A 23,019-nucleotide genomic window follows, 5' to 3' on the forward strand; every position below is an offset into this window, starting at 1 on the left:
AGATGGGAGGGAGGCAGTCTGTCCTGTAGCCCCTCCGATAATCTCAAAGAGCCTGGATGTCTTCTAAGGATCCTTCTTTCCTTTCAGATTGTTGGCTGACTTCCCAAAACATGCTTCATCTCATGCCTGAATTCACCCATTTTCTGCCTTCACCTAGTGTTAAACCAATTAGGCTGTGATCTCACAACATGCTTCCCCACCCCTACCCCCCGCAATTGCCTCCCAAACAAGCAAAAAGCACATTCAAATTAAAAGCAAAGCTTTGGAAATGGAACAGTGGTGGGATTCAAATCATTGAACAACTGGTTCTCTGCTCTGATGATTTCTTCCAACAACCAGTTCACCAAACTGCTCAGAAAGTTAACAACCAGTTCTCCCAAAGTGGTGCGAACTGGATGAATTCCATCACTGAAATGGAACTATTCAACTATTGCACTGACCCAATTAATAATATTGTGCAAATGTCATTAATGGGCAATATGGAAGCATTCTTAGTACGAGAACCAACAACAACAACAACTGTAGTTCTAGGTCAGTTTTCCCAATTCTGTTACGTTCTTGAGGTCTATAGCTATGAAATCCTATCATACCCACTCATGGGCCCTGCCCAGCAGTGAAGTTCTCTGAAGTCTGCTACCGGTTCGGTGAGTCTCCTACCGGGCGCGCATTTTGTATGCACATGCGCCTGAGGCGTGCCCACACAGCACTAAAAAAGGAACATTTTGAAGCCTTCTGAGTCTGCAAAGGTAAGTAGAACAACAGGGGGAGGGGTGTGGAATTCGCTGTGCTACGTGATTTAGATTAGCTAGAAAGCAGGTAATCCGACGATTCTAGCTAATATAAATCATGTGTCACAGCTGATTGTTACCAAGCTGATCATTGGAAATACTTGTTCGGCCGAACCAGTAGCATTTTCTGCTACCGGTTCGGGCAAACTGGTCCGAACCGGTAGTATTTCACCCCTAACCCTGCCTGATTGGACCTGTTGTGCAAATAAAGAAGGTACTATAGACTCATCTTTTCAGAGAAGCAGAAGGATCTTTGAGGCCCAGCCAAAGACATCAAAGATCCTACTCCATGTCCCTACAAAGCAACCAATATTAGTATCTCCAGCAGTGCACTGCGGACCCTCATTACCACAGGGGAGATTGGCAAAAAGGAGAGACTAAGTAGCCTTTCAGAACCTCTGCAAGAAACTCACACTGTTGGATCATTTTCTCTGCTGTCTAAATGGGACCGTACCCTTTTTTTTCCTGTTGTATTTAAGCAAAAGAGAGAAAATGAGGAATGCAGCAATATTACTCTTTTTGAATAGGTAAAGGTAAAGGTTCTCACACATATATGCTAGTTGTTCCTGACTCTAGGGGGCGGTGCTCATCTCCATTTCAAAGCCGAAGAGCCAGCGCTGTCTGAAGACGTCTCTGTGGTCATGTGGCTGAAATGACTCAATGCCGAAGGCGCACGGAACACTGTTACCTTCCCACCAAAGGGGGTCCCTATTTTTCTACTTGCATTTTTTACATGCTTTCGAACCGCTGGGTTGGCAGAAGCTGGGACAAGGAACGGGAGTTCACTCTGTCACGCGGCACTGGGGATTTGAACCACCGAATTGCTGACATTTCTGATCGACAAGCTCAGTGTCTTAGCCACTGACTTTTTGAATAGTCTACCACTAAACTTCTCTCTTATTCTCTTAGTGTCGGTTGAGATGGTTGTCACTCACTGCTCAGAAATGAGCAACTCTGCAGGAGAAGACAATGAGCAGAAGCCTGAGCAGATGAAGGAAGCTCCCTGCTAGGGAGGGAGGGAGGGAAGGAGGGAAAGTGGAAGGAAGGAAGGAAGGAAGGAGGTAGAGTTGGAGGAAGGAAGGAAGGAAGGAAGGAGAGAGGGAAGGGAGGAAGGAAAGAAGGAAGGAAGGAGGGAGGGAGGGAGGGAGGGAGGGAGGGAGAACGATTCCCTATGGCCTGAAAGCTGGTCAATATGCTATGGATGCAGACTCCCTTCAGGCAAGGCTTCTGCCTGGCCACAAAAGCAACTCTCCTCCCTGTCTCTTCTCTCTTTCCCTCTCCCTCCCTTCACTCAGGCAATCCATTCCAATCAAGCCAGCTCAGAGATGGACGGGCTATTTGCTTAGTCTAACCTCCGCCCAAAGAGATCCATTAACCACCCCACAGTTCCTGGAAGGCAGACAATCCCTGACCAATAACACAAGCAGACAGCTATAAAGGAAGATGCACTGAATGGGAGGGAGAAAAGGAGGGGCCGGAGGATGGCAGGATCCAGGCTGTTTGTCTGGACCCCAGGCTGGAGCTCTGCAAGAGACATCCTCAGGGGAGGCTCCCTGATTTTTCCAGATATGCTTTCCAGAGCAATCCCCAGCCTCTCTGGTATCAATCAGCAGGTGGCGGGAGAACCTGTCCACCTGAGATTACACCATTAAACTTATTGAGACAGACAGATAAATAAGCTGAGCTAGACAAGGCATCTTCCAGGGTCCCAAAACTAATTCTGTTCAATAAATGTGATCCCAAGTTAGAGGGGAAAGCAAAGTTCTGGCATAGTGAAAACAGATTGCTGGTGTTTGTGCTAAAACGACATTCATGGGTAGCATCTCCAAATGTCCATTCCCCCTAAGACAAACGGCTAATGTTGCTTCCTTCCACCTTTTATTCCCTACCCTTGGAGAATTTCCACTTTGAGCATACTTCAAAACAAAGCATGGAGCAGATATCTCGACCACTCATAAAGGAGGGGAGAGTTACAGCACAATGAGACCTACAAGATTGTTGTCAGCCCCCCAAGTAGGCGAGATTAGGAATCTTAACTCCTTAGGAAGACTAAAGCTATTTCTATTAAAGGGGGCTTTAATAATAAATTTAAGGACCTTTTGATCCTTCTTACACTCATGTGAATTAGGGTGGGGTCTGTCTGAGTTTCTTGGGTATAAATTGGTTGTTTTAGATTTAAGATATTTTTTCCTGTCATTTTAATAACAGGTCTTATTGATTCCCATCAAGGTTATCTTCCTTACAGTTTGCATTAAGGCCCACAAATATCAAGTTTCCTTCTCTTGTCCTGGTTAAAGGATGTTAAAGTTCTAGGACTGAAGATCTAAACATCAGCATCTTGTTGTCAAGTCTGCAATCTTATCCTAGTTCATATTATCATTATCCCTAGGAAAATGTCTTCCAAAGGTGAAATAATAGAATAAGAGTTGGAAGGGACCTTGGAGGTCTTCTAGTCCAACCCCCTGCTTAGGCAGGAAACCCTACACCACTTCAGACAAATTGTTATCCAATGTCTTCTTAAAAACTTAAAGCGTTGGAGCATTCACAACTTCTGGAGGCAAGTTGTTCCACTGATTAATTGTACTAACTATCAGGAAATTTCTCCTTAGTTCTAAGTTGCTTCTCTCCTTGGTTAGTTTCCACCCATTGCTTCTTGTCCTGCCCTCGGGGGCTTTGGAGAATAGCTTGACTCTCTCTTCTTTGTGGACAACCCCTGCAATATTCAAACACTATGCTATCATATCACCCCTAGTCCTTCTTTTCATTAAACTAGACCTACTCAATTCCAGCAACTGTTCTTGTGTTTTAGCCTCCAGTCCCCTAATCATCTTTGTTGCTCTTCTCTGAGTCTCAACATCTTTTTTACATCATGGTACCCAAAACTGGATGCAGTATTCCAAGTGTGCCCTTACAAAGCATTATAAAGTGGTCTTAACACTTCATGTGATCGTGATTCTATCCCTCTGTTTATGCAGCCTAGAACTGTGTTGGCTTTTTTGGCACCTGCTGCCCACGGCTGGCTCATATTTAGATGATTGTCCACTAGGACTCCAAGATCCCTCTCACAGTTACTACTATTGAGCAAGGTACCACATGCATTTTATTTTTCTTGCCTAAATGTAGAACCTTACTTTTTTCCCATTAATTTCATTGTGTTAGAGAGTACCCAATGTTTTTAATGTTGAAAAAGTTTTAACGTTTGTTTATTGGTATACCCATCTTTGCCATCTAACAGGGTGTTTTGGCATAGTCATTCCCATCAAATACAGTTTACAAATCTGGACTACAAATCCTAGAATTCCCAGCCAGCACGATCCCTTTAGTGGCTCCAGAATGTCTGGACAGCACCCAATTTGAAAAGGGGCATCCTTCATTTGACTAGTCATCACATTGAAAGAAAGTGAAGAACATCCCATCTATCCCCAACAGGCAATGGAGAATCAGGACATTGTTCTTAGGTGAGTTAGCAATAACAGTTAGACTTATATACCACTTCATAGGGCTTTCAGCCCTCTCTAAGGGGTTTATAGAGTCAGCATATCGCCCCCACAGTCTGGGTCCTCATTTCACCCACCTCGGAAGGATAGAAGGCTGAGTCAACCTTGAGCCGGTGAGATTAGAACTGCTGAACTGCAGGTAACAGTCAGCTGAAGTGGCCTGCAGTACTGCACTCTAACCACTGCACCACCTCGGCTCCCTGGTTGATTTTTCTTCTGTGCAAAACCTGGCCTCCAATTCTACTTGCTGTTCTCAGGACAGCAAGAGGTTTTCCATATTGTGGCCGTTGTCCATGCAAAGAAGCAAGCTCACTTACGCTGTTTCCCCCAAAATAAGACCTAACCAGAAAATAATCCCTAGCATGATTTTTCAGGATCCTTGTAATATAAGCCCTACCCCCCCAAAATAAGCCCCAGTTAAGATCATCAGCCAGACGGATGCAATTAGTACCGCATTTCCCCCAAAATAAGACCTAACCAGAATATAACCCCTAATGCACCTTTTGGAGCAAAAAAATAATATAAGACCTGATCTTATTTTCGGGGAAACACGGTATTATTTGAAGGACTATCTTTTCCCACTTATATCTACCCGACCCATCAGAGAGCAAAGCTGGTATGCTCCAGGTCCCCTCGCTTAAGGAGGTCCATCTTGTGGGAACAAGAAGAAGGACCTTTTCTTTGATGGCTTCCTCACTGTGGAATATCATCCCTATAAGAAATAAGATTGACTCCAACCAGAGGTGGTATTCAGCAGGTTCTGACCAGTTCTGGAGAACCGGTAGTGGAAATTTTGAGTAATTCAGAGAACTGGCAAATACCGCCTCTGACTGGCACCGCCCCCATCTATTCTCTGCCTCCCAGAGTCCCAGCTGATCCGGAGGGAATGGGGAATTTGCAGTAACCTTTCCCAAGCCACGCCCACAAAACCGCTAGTAAAATAATTTGAATCCCACCACTGGCTCCAACCTGACATTCTTTCAAAAGGCCCAGAAAATTTGGTTTTGCCAATGGGCCTGAGGACTGCAAGGTGATATGGAATCCATCAAATGGTTGTTATCTTGAGGTGGTAGAGATTTATGGGCTTTTATATTGAGACTTTGTTTTTATAAGCCTCCAGGAGTCACCCATGAGTGGGTTAGGTGGCCATGTACATTTTCTTAATTAAGAAAAAAATAATAATAATACTATTCACCCCAGTTCCAAAACTCAGCCCTGAAGAGTTCCGGAGTTGTTCTAGGGAATCGGGGTGGGAAACGTGCAATGGGAGAAGGGAGGGTTGGACTGGAGGGACTTCTTTGCCAGAAAGCTGTTTTAGCTCCATCACGGAAAGAGTTGAAATGTGGAAACAAAAGGAGCTCTCAAGCTGCAGCCGCAGTGGCTCCTTCCTCTGCTATGCAACAGGATTTCAGAAACAGCTATCTTGGGAGAGAAGGCAGGGAAGAGTGGCAGTACAGCCCAGAGATAGAAAGAGATTAATCCCTGCCTCAATGCAGGCAAGCAGCAGAATAACAGTATAACAGAATTGGAAGGGACCTTGGAGGTCTTCTAGCAGGAGACGCTTTACCATTTCAGACAAGTCTTTTCTTTAAAGCCTCCAGTCATCTAGTCCAACCCCCTTGCCCAGGCAGGAGACTATACAGGAGGGAAGGAAGGAGGGAAGGAGAGAAGGAGAGAAGAAAGGAGGGAAGGAAGGGGGAAGGAAGGAGGGAAGGAAGGAGAGAAGAAAGGAGGAAAGGAGGGAAGGAAGGAGGGAAGGAAGGAAGAAGAAGTAGGATTGTTGTAAAATAAGATGGGTGTATGGGATGGTAAGAAAGCAATCTCAATTACATTGTCAACTGTAGGGGAGAAAAATTGTTATAAATACATTTTATTAACAACAGTTATGAGATTATATAATTGTGAATGTATATATGAGAAATAAAAATTAATAAAAGACTATACACCATTTCTGACAAATGGCAGTCCAGTCTTTTCTTTAAAACCTCCAGTGATAAAGCACCCACAACTTCTGAAGGCAACTTCTGTCCCACTGGTTAATTGTCCTCACTATCAGGAAATTTCTCCTTAGTCCCAGGTTGCTTCTCTGAGAGAAGTGAACAGACCTTCACACTCCTGAAACGAATGAACAAACAAACAAACAAATTGTTTCCTGCAAAAGCCCACTCCTCTTTCGCTCCTCTTTTATTTCCTATGGGAGGGGCCATTCACCGTCCACCTATGGCTTTACTCCCACGTCGACCCTGATTTCTGAGTTGTTCTTTTCTTCTGGCAGCTCTGCACCTGTGCACAGTGGGAACAGGCTCCAGCTGTTCCTCTGCCTCCCTGCTGTCTAGCTCTGTAGGCACCTGATCACTGCTAGACAGCATCTCTGCCTCTGATGCAGAGCCCTCATCCGAGCCTTCTGCAGCCTAAAGGATTGGCCCATGCTCCTCCCCCACCTCCTCACTGTCCTCACTCTGCTGCCAGCTCCTCTGGCCACTGGTGGGCCACAACAGTTCCTAACTTAACAACTTTAGTGATTCACTTAACAACTGTGGCAAGAAAAGTTGTAAAATGGGGCAAAACTGACTTAACAATTGTCTCACTTAGCAACAAAAATTTTGGGCTCAAATATGGTCGTAAGTCAAGGACCACCTGTAAATAAACCATTCCTAGCTTACCGCGTTGATTAGAGTTTGGAACGTGCTGTAAGTATAATCTTTATCGTCATTGTACTTAAATGCAACGAAATTGGTTATACGTGAGCGTTCCCACCATCTCTGCTGGCATAGGCTCATCTCCAAGATGGATAACTATCTTTTCAAAACAGGGTTTGAATAGCTATCCTTCCTTTAAAAAAAGAAGAAGTTGGAGGTTTTCAGAACAACTCCATCTCCTGATGGGTCTATCGGCCCCTGCTGGGCCCTACGTGCTCCCACTTGTCCTGAGGATATGATGGACAGCTATCTTCATCCTGAATGACACTTGTGGACTCCACAAAGTGTGTGAGGGGTTTTGTGGATGACTGATCTGGCTTCCCCCCCCTCCCAGGCAAAGCTAACAAGAAAAGGCCGTCACCCCTCTTTAATCCACCTTCGGCTCTGCCACCAAGGGGAGTCAGTGAACCTTGTCCTTCTGACCCAAGGAAAGCTAAAGAAACAAGGCAGCCAGGAGCAAAAGCATCAGGGCTCTGCACAGTGGGTCAGCATTTGCTATCCCCCTGCTAGGCCCAGCCACTCCCAGGACTCTTGTCTCTTGCATTGTGCCCACCGAAAGAGGAGGTGGGGCCCCCAGAATATTTCAATCCAATTGGTACCATGACAGAAGGCTTTGTTGGACCCCTGTCACTCTTGCCAAGGTGTCATGGCCTCTGTTGCCAGGGCAACGCAAGGAGACTGAAGGGACGGGGAAAAGGTATATGATAGAGTAGATGGTTGGTGTTTTTTTTTAAGTGCCTGGGAATTAGCAGTTAACAAGGGGAACCCGTAAAAAAGCATCACAGTCTGTAAGAAAGCATCACAGTGTGGGAACTTCTCTTCAAGGTTCTCTCTTCTCTCCTTTAAGAATAAGTGAATTTTGTTGTTCGTTTGTTCCTTTGGGATGTCCCCCCCCGCCCCCACCTCCCCAGTTCAGAAGGACTCCGGGCAGTGAACAACCAGTTTAAAAAGCAAGATCAGAACATCAGCCTCAAAACCAAATAACCAGCAGCAAAGGACTTGATGTTCATCTCCCTAATATGTACTTTGAAACCTCTCTAAGTGTTAGCTTTAACTCACTACGCTGGTTCAACACCCGTGGGAAAAATAACAAGCGTTCAGTGATTTTCAAAAGAGCAACAGGGTCATCGCCATCTGAATTTGGGGAGAGGGAGGGGAGGGTCTTCTATAACTGCTGTCACAACAGAGGAAAGAAGTTTCTTTGGTCATATAGCTATTGAGTCACTTGAGGCAAGGTTGGGCTCTCAGGAATAGATTGCCCTTAAGGTGCTGGTGTTAGTGATGATGATTTCTGAGAAAACTTTGACGATTCCCTTTTTGAAGTGTTGTTGTTGTTGTTGTTGTTGTTGATGATGATGATGATCCATTGATATAGGAATGTCTAAACTTGCAATACTTGGGCTGGATATATGGAACACATTTAACCTCAACACAAGACTTCTCTGTGGCTGCTCCGGCCCTTTGGAACGATCTCCCCATGGAGATTCGGACCCTCACCACCCTTCAGGCTTTCCGCACAGCCGTCAAGCCTGGCTGTTCCGGCGGGCCTGGGGCTGAGAGTTCCCAGCCCCACTCGAACTGTTGCGGCTGTTGAGATGTTTTTAATTTGTCTTTGTACTTGTTGTTGTCTTGTTTTGTCTCCAATAGACCGATCAGATCCCACAGATTAGGCCTCCTCCAAATTCCATCCGCCGGCCAATGCCGACTGGCGATTACCCGGAGGAGAACCTTCTCTGTGGCTGCTCCGACCCTCTGGAACGAGCTCCCCGTGGAGATTCAAACCCTCACCACCCTCCAGGCCTTCCACAAAGCCCTTAAAACCTGGCTGTTCCGACAGGCCTGGGGCTAAAGACTTTTTGCCCCCCTTCTCGAATGGCATGGTTGTTGTGTGTTTTTAAATTTTGTATTGTTATGTCTCGTCTTTTTTATCCCCCTGTCTGTACCTCCTTCCCTGATTGAATTGTGAGCTGCCCTGAGTCCCCTTCGGGGAAAAGGGCGGCATATAAATGTAATCAATCAATCAAATCAATCAATCAATTTTTGTATTGCCCCCTTTCCCTATTGGTTTGTCAGCCACCCTGAGTCCCTTAGGGCGGCATACAAGTTTAATAAACCAAACCTAACCAACCAACCTAATACAATAGCAGAGTTGGAAGGGACCTTGGAGGTCTTCTAGTCCAACCCCCTGCCCAGGCAGGAAACCCTATAACCATTTCAGACAAATGGCTATCCAACGTCTTCTTAAAGACTTCCAGTGTTGGGGCATTCACAACTTCTGGAGGCAACTTCTGTTCCACTGATTAATTGTTCTAACTGTCAGGAAATTTCTCCTCAATTCTAAGTTGCTTCTCTCCTTGATTAGTTTCCACCCATTGCTTCTTGTTCTACCCTCAAGTGCCTTGGAAAATAGTTTGACTCCCTCTTCTTTGTGGCAACCCCTGGCAGCCCCTCAAGCTAGGTGAGCGAAATGCAATGTGTGTTTTTACATGATGCATATTAGGATTTAACATGATGATCTGGTGTCGTTAAAATGCTAAGATTTGGCAAGCAGGCATCTATTCATGACTATTTCAATGTCCTGAGGTCATGTGATCAACATTTGCAAGCCAGGTACCAACAGCCAACATCAATGGACTCGCTTAACAACCACATGAATCACTTAACAATTGTGGCGATCCTCTTAACAACCATGGTTAAAGAGGTCACAAAATTGGAATGTCTCACTTAACCACCACCTTGATTATCAATGGACATCGTTAAGTTATGGTTGTAGTTATGGTTGTAAGTTGAGGACTAGCTGTATTTTTCGCCCTGGTTCTTACTTAGATTAATAAGAGAATAACAGAGCTGGACAGGACCTTGGAGGTTTTCTAGTCCAACTCCCTTCACAAGAAGGAGACCCTATACCATTTCAGACAAATGGTTGTCCAATCTCTTCTTCAAAACCTCCAGTGTTGGAGCATTTACAATTTCTGGAGGCAAATTTCCTGTCAGGGAATTTTTCCTTAGTTTTAGAGGTGCGTCCCTGCAGGGAATTGTGCAGCTGACGTCCAAATAGTGTCAGAGACGCTGGCACGACCCAGTTTTATACAAATAAATATATGTAGAGTAAATAAGATAGACAAAGAGGAGCATCATCAGGTAAGTCCCTGTCTGCAGGGACATCGTGAGGTAAATTAACAGCGAGGACAGGGCGGAGGGAGAAAAAAGGCGGGAAAGGAGGAAATCCCCCCCCCTTTACACTCATAGCAACCAATCACAGCTCAGATTACCTCATCCAGTGCCCAACTCTCTTCAACAGATTAGCCATAACTGTGTGTTCTTCCTCATAGTCCAACCCTTCACTGCTCCAGCTATTAAATTTTAAACAACATTCTCTCCTTCCTTAGTTTCTGCTTTCATGTCACCCCTTATTTTTATTAAATTCCAGCAACTGAGCAAAGTTGAATAGAATAGGGTTGGAAGGGACCTTGGAGGTCTTCTAGTCCAGCCCTCTGCTCAAGCAGGAGGACCTTGACCATTTTAGATAAGTGGCTGTCTCTAGACTCATCTTAAAAATGTCCAGTGATGAAGCGCCCATGATTTCTGGAGGCACGCTGTTCCATTGCTTAATTGTCCTCACTGTTAGGAAGTTTCTCCTTAATTCTAGGTTGCTTCTCTCCTCGGTTAGTTTCCAATCATTGTTTCTTGTCCTGCCCTCCAGTGCTTTGGAAAATAAATTGCCCCCCCTCCCTTTGCTTTGTCCCTCAAATACTGGAATACTGCTATCATGACACCCCACCCACAATTCTTTTATTTAGACCAGCCAAACCCAAATCCTGCAGCCGTTCTTCATATGTTTTAGCCTCCAGTCCCCTAATCATCTTTGTTGCTCTTCTCTGCACTCTTTCTATGTCTCAGAGGTTGTTTTTTTTTTACACCTTGGCAACCAAAACTGGATGACATATTCCAAGCGTGGTCTGACCAAAGCATCATAAAGTAGTAATAATTAATCTCTGACGCTTCTGCTCAGCACAGATTTACAAGGCCCCCCAAATCCCACTGAATGAAATGGGAATGTTCGGTTCAGCTGCAGCTGGTTCCACCACAAAACCGCAGTAGACTAAAGCGTGCTCGACGAAAGCGCGTACGTGACGTCATCACAGTGCGACGAAAACAGCACGCTGTGAGCGGTAAACTTAAAATTAACACGTAAATCTAAACCTAACCCCCCCAAACCTATCCCTAAACCTAACCCTAAGCCTAACCCTTAACCTAACCCTAAACCTAACCCTAACGCTTAACGTAACCCTAAACCTAACCCTAACCCTTACCCTAACCCTAACCCTAACCCTAACCCTAACCCTAACCCTAACCCTAACCCTTACCTTTATGTGAATTGGCTTGCTTTAAAAGCGCTTTTTAAAGCGCCCTTTTTTCTCTGCGGTTGTATTTGTCGCGCTGCTGATGACGTCAGGTACACGCTTTAATCGGGCGCGCTTTAGTGGACCGCGGTTTTGACAGGTCACGGTTGCAGCTACCTCTTCGCTGTCCATTCAGGCCTGAATTCATTTTCACCTGCGCAACTTTGTCAGCCTTGCCTGGGATGTGAAGCTCTTGAGTGCAGTTGATTCCCTTTGTGATATGGATATCTCGCACACACACACACACCACCTCCCTCCAGAATGTTTCAATGCTGTGTTGGCTGCAACGAACAAGACTAGGAAACGTGATATTTATTATTGCACCAACTGCAGTATCGTTTTACCGGGCTTTGCAAATCCCTCGTTTGCTCAAGCCAATGAAGAGGTGGGCAGCGAAACTCAATGCTGCCGCTTCCATTCAGGAGGATTTCTCAGAGAAACCCATAATGAGCCTGCCCTACGTGATGTGATCCTATAAGCCCTGCCTTACACCTGCGTCATTAGCAGCCAATGTCACAGTTTCCCTTTTGCACCACCTTTGCTGCTACTGTCACTTGAAGACAAAGCTATCTTTGGATTCCCTGCATGGTTTGCCTCTACCAAATCTCACTCCCTTTGATGTGCTTGTTGAAAGAAATGTCCTTCTGGGTTCAGCTCCAAGTGGGGAAGAAGACACTGGAGACATGGAGGCTGCTTGGAAAGATGGTTTATTGTTGGACAGGGCCACATGGCTTGAGCCCTGACCAGAAAAGGTGATCACATGGTTCAATGTAGGTGGAGAAGAAGAGAAGGGCTGAGGAAGGGGCTTGCTAGGCTTTTTATACCCTGTTTAGTCCCACCTCTCTGTTTCCTGTTCCTGTGTAAGAAATGTATTCTGATTGGTTGTCAGACTCCCATGGTGCCATGCAGGGGGCTACTCTCTAGGCTGTTTTGAATCCAGATATAGATGAGTTCTCAGATGCCATGTGGAGAGTTGAGTAATATCCCTTCCCCCTGCAGCTGCAGTGGGGAAGTCTTTATTATGTAAAGTGGGCTAGCCTGGCCTTCTCAATGGCCTATTGACAAAGTGTGGATGGGCAGGAAGCTACAGGAAACTATTCTGTCTTTTAAAGCATGTTTCTTTCTTTTCACATCCAGAGAAATATTCTGCCTTTTCAATATTTCCTAGGATATTTCATTTTTCTGGGAGAGGGCTGGATGATAACTTCCCACATGCTAAAAGAAACATGGCCACAATTTCATTTTCGTTTTATGATTAAATGTTTTTTTTTAATCCCAGCTTCATTACTTTGTAAGTAACTCAAGGCAGCCAAGGTTGAGGAACATTAGTACAAACATATAAAAGTGTTTAAAAGAGAAAACAAAAACAGGAAAAAAAGTGTCAAGGCTAGCTAAGGAACAACAAGAAGAAGAAAAAAATAAAGATGCACCAGGAAGAATGAGGAGAGAAAGAGAAGGGAGAATAGGAGAATTCCCAAAGAGGATGGGTAGATAGATCTTTGAGGCAAAAGTTCCCCAGAGTCCATCCATTCTACAGAACACACCTGTCATTATGTGCCATTCAGTCAGGATCCACATATGTTTAAAATACCAGTAGGCACACAACTTGTCTTAACTATTGATATATTTTTCTTGGTTTAATCTCTCTGTATAAAAGGCAAATGCCACTCACTCATCACGAAATCTCCAGAACCATAAAGCCTACAAACTTGAAATTTGGCATGTATGTTCCTCTTGGCTTCTAGGTGCTCACTAAGAAAGGATTTGTCAAAATGACCATCAGGTCATTAGTAGTTTTTATACAGCATTATATTAACATGCTCTGATGCTAAGGAGTTAGACATTCTACTTCCCCTCCCCACCTGAAAACAACTCTGTTCCAACTGCCAGTTGCCTTATATTAACACACTCGGATGCTAAGGAGTTAGAGATTCTACTCCCCTGGCCCACCTGAAAAGAACTCTGCTTCAACTGCAGACACAATCCATCTGGAGACCTCTGATTGGGAAGGTTATTCAAGAAAGAGCAAAATTACAGGAACTGTGGGCATGGCTAGTCTAGTGAAGAGAAGGACCAGGGGAGACATGATAGTAGTCGTCCAATATTTGAGAGGCTGCCACAGAGAGGAGGGGGTCAAGCCATTTTCCAAGGCACCTGAAGGCCAGACAAGGAACAATGGATGGAGATCGATCAAGGAGATATTCAACTTGGAAATATGGAGAAATTTCCTGACAGTGAGAACAATCATCTCATGAAACATAAGTTGCCTTCAGAAGTTGTGGGAGCTTCATCACTGGAGGCTTTCAAGAAGAGACTGGACTGCCATTTGTCAAAAATGGTGTATAGTCTCCTGCCTGGGCAAGGGGGCTGGACTAGATGACCTACATGGTCCCTTCCAACTCTGTTAATCTGCAACTTGTCAGGCTGGTCCAGAAAAAAAAGTGGTTTCTCCTCCTCCTGATTTGTTTAAGACATCACACAGTCAATGGCTCACCCAGGCTTATGCGCTCTGCTCTTTGACCTTCGGGAGGCCAAAAGATTAAGTGATACATACCATTTTTTTCTCTGCCTCTTAATTCTTCCTTTTGGCCCCGTTCTTTCAGGGCTCAGCAGAATAGAAGCTTGGATGAAGGCTAGATGACCTTCCAGCCTCTTCCCAGAAGGTCAAATGCTATATTTTTATCCTCAGGATTCCTCAAAGTGGATTTCTCTGTCCCTCTTTTATTTTCCTCTGTTTCTTTTTTGTCATTTCCTCTTCTTTAATTTCCCCATATCATCCAGGCACAGTGCAGTGGGGAAAATTGATACAGATAAGGAAGCAAATGTGGCTTTGGTCCAAAGAAAACCAGAGGTGCTATTAAGTTTCTTGACAGAACAATTAATCAGTGGAACAGCTTGCCTCCAAAAGTTGTGGGTGCTCCAACACTGGAGGTTTTTAAGAAGAGATTGACAATCATTTGTCTGAAATGGCATAAGGTCTCCTGTTTGAGCAGGGGGTTGGACTAGACGACCTCCAAGGTCCCTTCCAACTCTGTTAATCTTCAAAGGATTCATAAAACGTTCCCCAACCTAACGTGTGTGATGGGCTACAATATCCCACAACTTTTAAAGTCGAACACATTTTTAGTCCTGGCTCCATCTACTTTGTAATATGGCTGTTGACCTACTGCAGAAAACTTGGGATAGCCCTCAGGTTGACCAAATCTATAGATCCAAGCTTTAAAGTAGCAATAGGCCAGTTAAAAAGCCAAGTCAACCAAGAAGTTCCCCTCGCACATATGTGCTAGTCGTTCCCGACTCTAGGGGGCGGTGCTCAACTCCGTTTCAAAGCTGAAGAGCCAGCATGGTCCGAAGACTTCTCCGTGGTCGCGTGGCTGGCATGACTCAATGCTGAATGTTAGGGATGTAACCTTAGTCTTGGCTTGACAATGTATATGTATAAGCATAAACCATGATTGTAACAAATGTAGCTGTTACTTTAAATGCTAGAGAGATGTAATTGGATGCTAATTGTTTTAAGCAGCCATAAAAGGAGGAAGGAACTAGTACTGAGTTCTCCCTGATGCTCCTTGATGCCCCTGATGCTCCTGATTCTACTGTTGTTCCTGATAGTTACTGACTATTACTGTATGTGCTTAGTAATTGGAGAGAAGTCCGTGTATGGGATGGTGGCTAGTCTGTATAGTAGTTACCTGTAGAACGCTGTTACCTTCCCACCAAAGGGGGTTCCTATTTTTCTACTTGCATTTTCACATGCTTTTGAACTGCTAGGTTGGCAGAAGCTGGGACAAGTAACAAGAGCTCACTCTGTTATGCGGCACTAGGGATTCAAACCGCTGAACTGCCAACCTTCTGATTGACAAGCTCAGGGTCTTAGCCACTAAGCCACCGGGTCCCATTTATGATGGAGCACCCACTGAGCCACCACGTCTTACTTTTCCTATTTGATTTACTTACTTTTCCTATTTAATGGGCTTCATCTCTTAAGCCTCAACCCTAAAGTCCTCCATACCTTAAACAGGGTCTTTACCTGTTCCTGAGCGGAAAGATCCCAGGTACCTTACTTCTAAAAATCCATCTTGCCTTTAGCGCCAAGTGCTAAAGAAGCCAGCCTCATAAGCAATTACTTCCCAGCCAGAATAATTTGTGTGATTTCATATCTAGGGGGCAGCTGACTTAAGTAGGAGCTGCATTTGTGGTGTGTGCAGCTCAGCTCAGCTGAAGGAAACCAACCCACCCTCCCGCCCACCCATTCTGCTCTTGACTTCCATCAGCTCAGAGACCCCCTTGGAAGGGAGCAGAGGTTAGCTCTTCTTCTGAACTTTCAGGTAGGAAACAGCAGAGTTAATAGGTGGCCTGGAGGATCAGATGAAGACAGAAGAAATAAGCATGACATGTTGCTATGTTAAAACCATAGAGCTGATTTGGGTAGTGAGTGGGGACTTGAAAATGCTTTTCGGTGGCTTTTTAGTTCCCTGTTGGTCTATGTTCTGACATAGCATGAAGCAAATGCCTGGTCCTGACAAAAAAAACCCTTTTATTAATTTACTGTGAATTCTGCTTATTCACATACAGCAAAGTCTTTCAAGGGAGGATTTACAGTCCCAAACCTTCTCTGGCTTGGAGAGCTACCAGGCTGGTATCTGCAAAACTTGGCAAGGAGTCTCGAGAGTCACGAACCAATTAAGCAAAATAATTGTCTCCTGCAAACTCCACTCCCTTTTTTCTGCTCTTTTATTTCCTCTGGGAGGGGCCATTCATCATCCACCTGTAGTCTTACTCCCAAGTCAACCCCTGTTCTTTAGCTGTTCCCTTCATCTGGCAACTCTGCACATGCGCACACTGGGAACAGGCTCCAGCTGTTCTTCTGCCTCACTGATGTCTGACTCTGAAGGCAGCTGATAACTGGCATACGGCTCTGGCCCCATCTCTGCCTCCAATGAAGAGCCCTCATCAGAGCTTTCCCCAGACTCCAGGACTGGCCCATGTTCCTCCCCAACCTCCTCACTGTCCGAATCTGCTGCCAGCTCCACTGGCTGCTGGTGGACCACAACAGTCTATTTTTTAATTTCATAGCAGTTCCCTCCCCATTTTGCTTTGAATTGGAAGCATCACCTTGGTATATGACGTGCAGAAGGTAGTTATTTCAAGCAAGGTGTGCTACAGACATCTGAACTGCAAGTAAGGTGTCATCTTCTTTCAGTCAGCTGGTGCTGTTAGCACTGGTGAGATTTCCATGTCTCACTTCCTCATTTATTCCCCCCACCCCATCTCGAAAAGTTTGGAGCCTGAAGCACAGGGCTGGCATTTTCATGAAGAGCAAAGTATGATCCAGGGCCAGCTTTCTGTCCTAGATCCTTCCATCACAGATCTCTTCCTGATTCACAATTTAGTAACTTTAACCTGGGGAAATCACAACTTTCGTTGTGAAGTTTCACGCTGTTTGCGAATCAGAAGTGTGGATATGCAATAGGGCCTTTTCAGTTGAATACCCTCTTCCAAATCAGGAATTCTCAGGAAGTGGGAGAGAGGGAGGAAGAGGAAGAAGAAGAAGAAGAAGAAGAAGAAGAAGAAGAAGAAGAAGAAGAAGAAGAAGAAGAAGAAGAAGAAAGAAGAAAGAAGAAGAAAGAAGATATAAGAAAGAGGAGGAGGAGATAGAGCTCATGTTTGGCCTACATCCTCTAGGATTTTGCCCACCCAGAGACACTCAGAGTTTTTGCAACACTTCACATCAAAACAAGAACAAAAAAAGATTCAAAATGAATATATAGATATTTTTATTGTATAGTTGCTTTGATGTAGCTTAGAACACCACCCATAGAATTGTTTTTCTTCTCATTATTTCAACCACAGGTTCAGAAATTCTTTACTTTGGTTTGCAAGAAAAAGGAAGAGGAGGAGATAATTAAGAAAGTTATAATAAATACACTAGGATGCATTTTAACCCTTTAAATAAATTTCTGAAATAAATAGCTTGCTTTGTTGCAGAAGATATGAGTATGGTTAACAAAAATATATACAACAAAGAAGGAGGTATACAGTCAGCCATTATTATATTGTATATAAGGACTTGCAAAAAACACAACTTGAGGGAACAGACTAGTCAGAATGCCTTCAGTTTGAGATCCTAGGAAGAAGCTTCCCCAAAACAAAGAAAGGAAAATATGACACTTATAGCAGAAGCTATAAATGCTTGGGATGGAGGTGGTGGTGGTGGGCTTTAAACTGGACAGGCCAGAGGATGATAGCTTCAAACGTTTATGAAAAAACAAAGAAAATAGGCAACAAACAGATACTCAAACCATTATTATTTTTGCCAGACAAGCAGTGACCGGTGACTGTGGACTCAAACAATACCCATGATTTAACCATATTTAGCTAATGGTATCTAGCTCAGGTGTGAAATTCAGCAGGTTCTGATGGGTTCTGGAGAACCAGTAGCAGAAATTTTGAGTAGTTCGGAGAACCAGCAAATGTCACCTCTGGCTGGCCCCAGGGTGGGGTGGGAATGGAGATGTTGCCATATCATCCCCCAGGAGTGGAGAGGGAATGGGGATTTTGCAGTATCCTTCCCCAAGGAGTTGGGAGGGAATGGGGATTTTGCAGTATCCTTCCCCTGTCTCGCTCACCAAGCCACACCCACAGAACTGGTAGTTAAAAAAAATCTAAGTACCCTTTGGTCTCCACATGACCAAAGAGAAGAGAAATTATTTTTTACAAAACTTCTGGTTTACCCTCCACAAAAAAAGGTGTTTTCAGACGGATGTTTTTACTGTTTTGATTTTCACAAAAGGAGACCATTTTCACAAATAACCTCAAATCAGTAGCAGCATAAATCTGCAAGATTTGGGAAGCTGCTCCTCTCTGGTCTTGATGCCTACAAGGGACTGCATCATTAGAAAATAGTTTCCTAATGAATTAAAAGTTTCAAAATTGGCATGATGCAAAAAACTAAAGGCAAGGCTACCGGTATGTCTAGTCTAACGAAAAGAAGGACTAGGGGTGACATGATAGCAGTGTTCCAATGTTTGAGGTGCTCCTCTAAAGACGAGGAGGCAAAAGTATTTTCCAAAAAAGTGAAAGGCAAGAGGAGAAACAATGGATGGAAACTAACCAAGGAAGATTATGCTAGAAACAACACCAGAATGTTTCCTTCCTGCCTTCCTTACAGGATTAGCCCTGTAAAGTGGGAAAAAACAAAAGGAGATTTCTTCCAACAACCGGTTCTCCGAACTGCTTAGAAGGCTAACAACCGGTTCTCCCGAATAGGTGGGAACTGGCTGAATCCCACCACTGCTCACAACTCTTCTTCCTCAAGGCACATGGGATTGAATCTATGATCCTTGGAATGTGAGGGCATCTCTGTGACCTCTGAGCTATGATTCTCCCCAAATTGGACAGGGAGCCAATTCCACAACACATCCAACAGACGGTGCAGCTGAAAGACTGTTCCTGCCCTTCTTAAATGAGAAGCTCCATTTTCATTGAAAATGAAACTCTCTATGGCCAGGCCAAAGGGCATGAACTTCCCTTCCCTTGTATGTTTCCATTTGTGCTTCAAAGAGGAAAAATAAATAAATGGGTCACGGATGCCAGTTATTAAAAAAAGTTGCTACTTTTATTGGTAGAGCAGGGCTTGGTTCTGTAACACCCCCAAAATAGAACCTCTGTGCCGGGAGTCAGGAGATGGGTGGGGAAGCACCTCCGATTCAGAAGTGGTATCTGCCAAGTAGGACCTCAGGAGGACTTGGTTAGTTGCAATCTCTAAAAAGGGGTCGAAAGAAGAAGAATTCAGTTGTCCAGAAACCCCTCAAGTTAAACCAAGCTGCAAATCAAAGGACTATAATTGTGCAAGACACTCCACACCAGTGATGGCAAACCTTTTCAGCACTCAGTGCCCAAACTGGAACACGTATGAAGGCTTGCGTGCCGGAGCACCAAAAACCACAGCTGGCCAGGGGGCATGCATGCGACCACTGGCTGGTCTTCGAGTTTCCAGCACATGCATGCATGCCGGCCAGTTGGTGTTCGCACACACTGGGGCACCAGAAACCTGAAGACCAGCTGGCTAGCACACACATGCCTGTTTTTGGCTGTTTTGAGGGCAGTTTTCAGTCCGAAAAAATGGTCCAAAAACAGCCAGAAAACAGCCTGAAAACAGCTCCAAAAATGGGCTAAAAACAGCCTGTTTTGTGGAAGTTTCCAGGCTGTTTTCCGGTGCTCCAGCACCTGCAAAGACCAGCTGGCCAGTGTGCATGTGCGTACCACAAACCGGAAGAGCAGCTGGCGACAGCACATGTGCCCACAGAGAGGGCTCTGTGTGCCACCTCTGCCATGCGTGCCATAGGTTCATCATCATGGCTCCACACTGTCCTTCTGCCATTCTTCCGAAGCTACTTAACTTCCCTGTATAACCAGTGAGAACATCTGTGTCATCTTTCTCCACTCTGGAAACCACACCTTGCTACAGGTTTGCAGAAACGCCTGTTCCTACAGCATTTTTAATGCTTCCGGCGACCAGCCTCTTCTCACCTGCAAATTGTGCACAGCAGATGGAAGGGTTGGGATGCCAGGGAGGCAGCCATGGTGGCCCGGCGAAAAAGAAAGGAAGAAAACTGGGTGGCCTTGTCCTGAAGATGCCATGTTTTTTGGAGGGGGGCAATACCTCTTTTTTTGGAACCCCGACAGACAAGTCAACTCATAAGGCATTCTGGAGGTCACACTCCTGAGCCAATCCACAGCAAATTGCATCTTCCCTCCCACCCCGCCCTATTCCACACCCAACATGATGTCCAAGATGACTAGTGCATGCCTCCACCTGCCCTTGGCTAGGACCGAAATGTGCGAGGCCTTAGAAAGCTCAGCTTGGACACAGCGACCCGTGGCTTCCCCCCATTCCAGAAACGGTGGTTAATCTCCCAGGAGAACCTCAACAGCTAACCAGAAATTTGGTGCTCTGCTTTGTTCTCGCGCCAGAGGCTCTCAAGAGAAGGGAGCCGAAAGAAGGAGGTCAAAGAGAACAACCATTTCCCTACCCCTTCCCAAGAGGAGTCATACTGGTTTGTCCAAAGTTTTGGGGAGAGCGAGACCACTAGGCGGGGAGATCTTCCTGCAAACGGTATTGGTGTGGTTCTGGCAGCGGCAGCCTGGCCGTTTGACGGCATCGTAGCCCTTCTGGCAGAGTTTGAGGCAACCAAAGGTAGGTAGATAGCAGCATAGGCAGGGCATGAGCAAGGAGAGCAAGCCCATGGCCACCCAACGGGCGCAGCAAGAGCCAGGGCCACAGGAGCAGGGATCGTCTGCACAGGTGTCCTCATCATCCGAGGAGCAGTGGTAAAAGATGCCCTTGACGCAGCAGAGGCAAGTCCCGTAGTCAATGAGGTTCTCCGGCGAGCAGAGGCAACGCTGGTTGCAGAGCCAACAGGAGGGCAAGGTGCGGGCAGTGGCGCACTGGGCACATTTGCAGTGACCACATTCTTCACAGATGAAGAGATGGCCTGGGTGAAGGGTGGGGGATTTCTCCGGGGTCCCCTTCAGCAGCTCTTCGGCCTTCGGGTCGCTTGCCCGAGGCTGCGTCCGGATGAGCGAGTGTCCGGAGTGCGAAGGCGTGATGGCCCTGAGGAGCTGCTGCTCTGACGTGGCAGTGCTGTGGGAGATGGAGCTGGCTGTGCTGGAATGGCTCAGAGGCTGTTGGGGCAGGAGTGTCTGGTGGGGTTGGCTGGGGTGAAATTCCTGGAAGACGGAGGACACCAGGCGTTCCTGAGTCACCTCCACTTTATGGACCGGCGGCGTCTGGGACAGCGAAACCATGGAAGTGGCCTGTTTGCAGGCAGGTCTCTCCACGTAGTCATTGGTGGCACGGGTGGCACGGATCTGGCTGATGGAAAGGACCTGCTGGAACTCATCCGGCATGGAGTCCATGACTTCTTCAGGGCTGTGCTCAGTGGTGCTGGATGCCAGGGGCATTCTGGGAGAGCAGAAAGGCTGGGATCAACAGAGAACATCAGAAGCTCCTACGGGGGAAAGAAGAAGAAGAAGCAAAAGTTATGAACAACAAGTGTGTTAATCCTAAGAATGAACAAATATCATCAAGTGGAGGGGGAATCCCTCCAGTGCTACCCAAAATCGTATAGCTTCTGAAAACACCCATCAGTCTTCACTCCAAGGACAGCTATATACGTCTTGACATTCCAGATACACAATTCTGTATCCTGGAACAAGCTTTCAACAGAAGTTTCACAGATACAATCCAGCTAGAGAAGGGTATTTTTTTATATTGCAGACAAGTTATAAGTCATCTATAAAGAGAAGATCTACCCAATGGTAGATCCCAGAAATCAACTGAAAGAGAAAAAAGATAGATGTTCGCCCCAGATTCCATAGAGGAAGGGGTCAAAAAACAAGAGGGAAACCCAGAAGAAAATAGGGAGATAACATCAAAGACACACTACAACAATATCAATTAACAATGGTTGAGGCTGCCAGAAGAGCAAGAGCTACACCCGAAGCGATAAAAGAGGAATAGAAGAAGAAGAAGGAGGAGGAGGAGGAGGAGGAGGAGGAGGAGGAGGAGGAGGAGGAGGAGGAGGAGAAGAAGTAGTAGTAGTAGTAGTAGTAGTAGTAGTAGTAGTAGTAGTAGTAGTAGTAGCAGTAGTAGTAGTTAGCTCCAGAGTTCAAATGCTGGGTCTTTTCATGTCCCTCTTGAATAATTGGAAATTCGGCTGTTCTCCTTCCAGCCTTCAGAATGGGGGACACTTGCTCACTGTTGACTTAATGATGCTGCTTAGCCTTGCCCATGTCAACTCTTACACTTTCTCCAGTTCCCTGCACAAAAGCTGATTGGATTGGCAACGGACGCTTACTTCAGTCTGATACTGTAAGATAAAGTTAAAGCTCCCCTCAAACATATGTGCTGGTCATTCCCAACTCTAAGGGGCGGTGCTCATCTCCATTTCAAAGCCGAAGAGCCAGCACTGTCCGAAGACATCTCTGTGGTCATGTGGCCAGCATGACTAAACACCAAAGACGCACGGAATGCTGTTATCTTCTGATACTGTAGGAAGCTAGTTAAAAGAACAAAAGAACAGGTGGGGGTACTCAACTTTCTCTTCCCACACCTTGCTGCCTTCCTTCCTGTATTGGAAGCTATCTCCCTAATGCCATGGTTGGTAGATCCTAGACAGGAATTTTTAGGAAGGCAAAGAAATGCATGTTTGAATTGGAAACTTATTTGAACAGGATCTGATTGGTATCTATGGTCCTTGCTTAACTCATTCAGCAACAGTTCAAACTTATGACAGCACTGAACAATAGCAATAGCAATAGCAGTAGACTTATATACCGCTTCATAGGCCTTTCAGGCCTCTCTAAGCGGTTTACAGAGAGTCAGCATATTGCCCCCAACAATCTGGGTCCTCATTTTACCCACCTCGGAAGGATGGAAGGCTGAGTCAACCCTGAGCCGGTGAGATTTGAACCGCTGACCTGCTGATCTAGCAGTAGCCTGCAGTGCTGCATTTAACCACTGCGCTACCTTGGCTCTTACAAATGTTGATTACTACTGTCCTTGGAGTTCTAGCCATTACAGCATCCTGAAGTCACATCATTGTAATTTGCAGCCTTCCCTGCTGGT

The 23,019-nt window shown here is 45.5% G+C and overlaps 1 protein-coding gene across 1 annotated transcript; it reads right to left on the bottom strand.

Annotated features, from left to right (window-relative positions):
* Positions 1-20,438: 20,438 nt before the first annotated feature.
* On the bottom strand, positions 20,439-21,378 carry SPRY3 (sprouty RTK signaling antagonist 3). Its single transcript, XM_014058698.2, has one exon. The coding sequence runs from the start codon at positions 21,351-21,353 to the stop codon at positions 20,439-20,441; it is 915 nt and encodes a 304-aa protein (XP_013914173.2). The 5' UTR covers positions 21,354-21,378.
* Positions 21,379-23,019: the final 1,641 nt, after the last annotated feature.

Source organism: Thamnophis sirtalis, unplaced genomic scaffold (assembly GCF_051295495.1).
Source record: "Thamnophis sirtalis isolate CommonGarterSnake01/CBP01778 unplaced genomic scaffold, rThaSir2_p1.2 scaffold_13, whole genome shotgun sequence".
Taxonomy (NCBI): domain Eukaryota; kingdom Metazoa; phylum Chordata; class Lepidosauria; order Squamata; family Natricidae; genus Thamnophis; species Thamnophis sirtalis.

Coding starts and splice junctions, on each gene's coding strand:
- SPRY3 (XM_014058698.2), bottom strand. CDS start 21,353: ATGCCCCTGGCATCCAGCACCACTGAGCACAGCCCTGAAGAAGTCATG.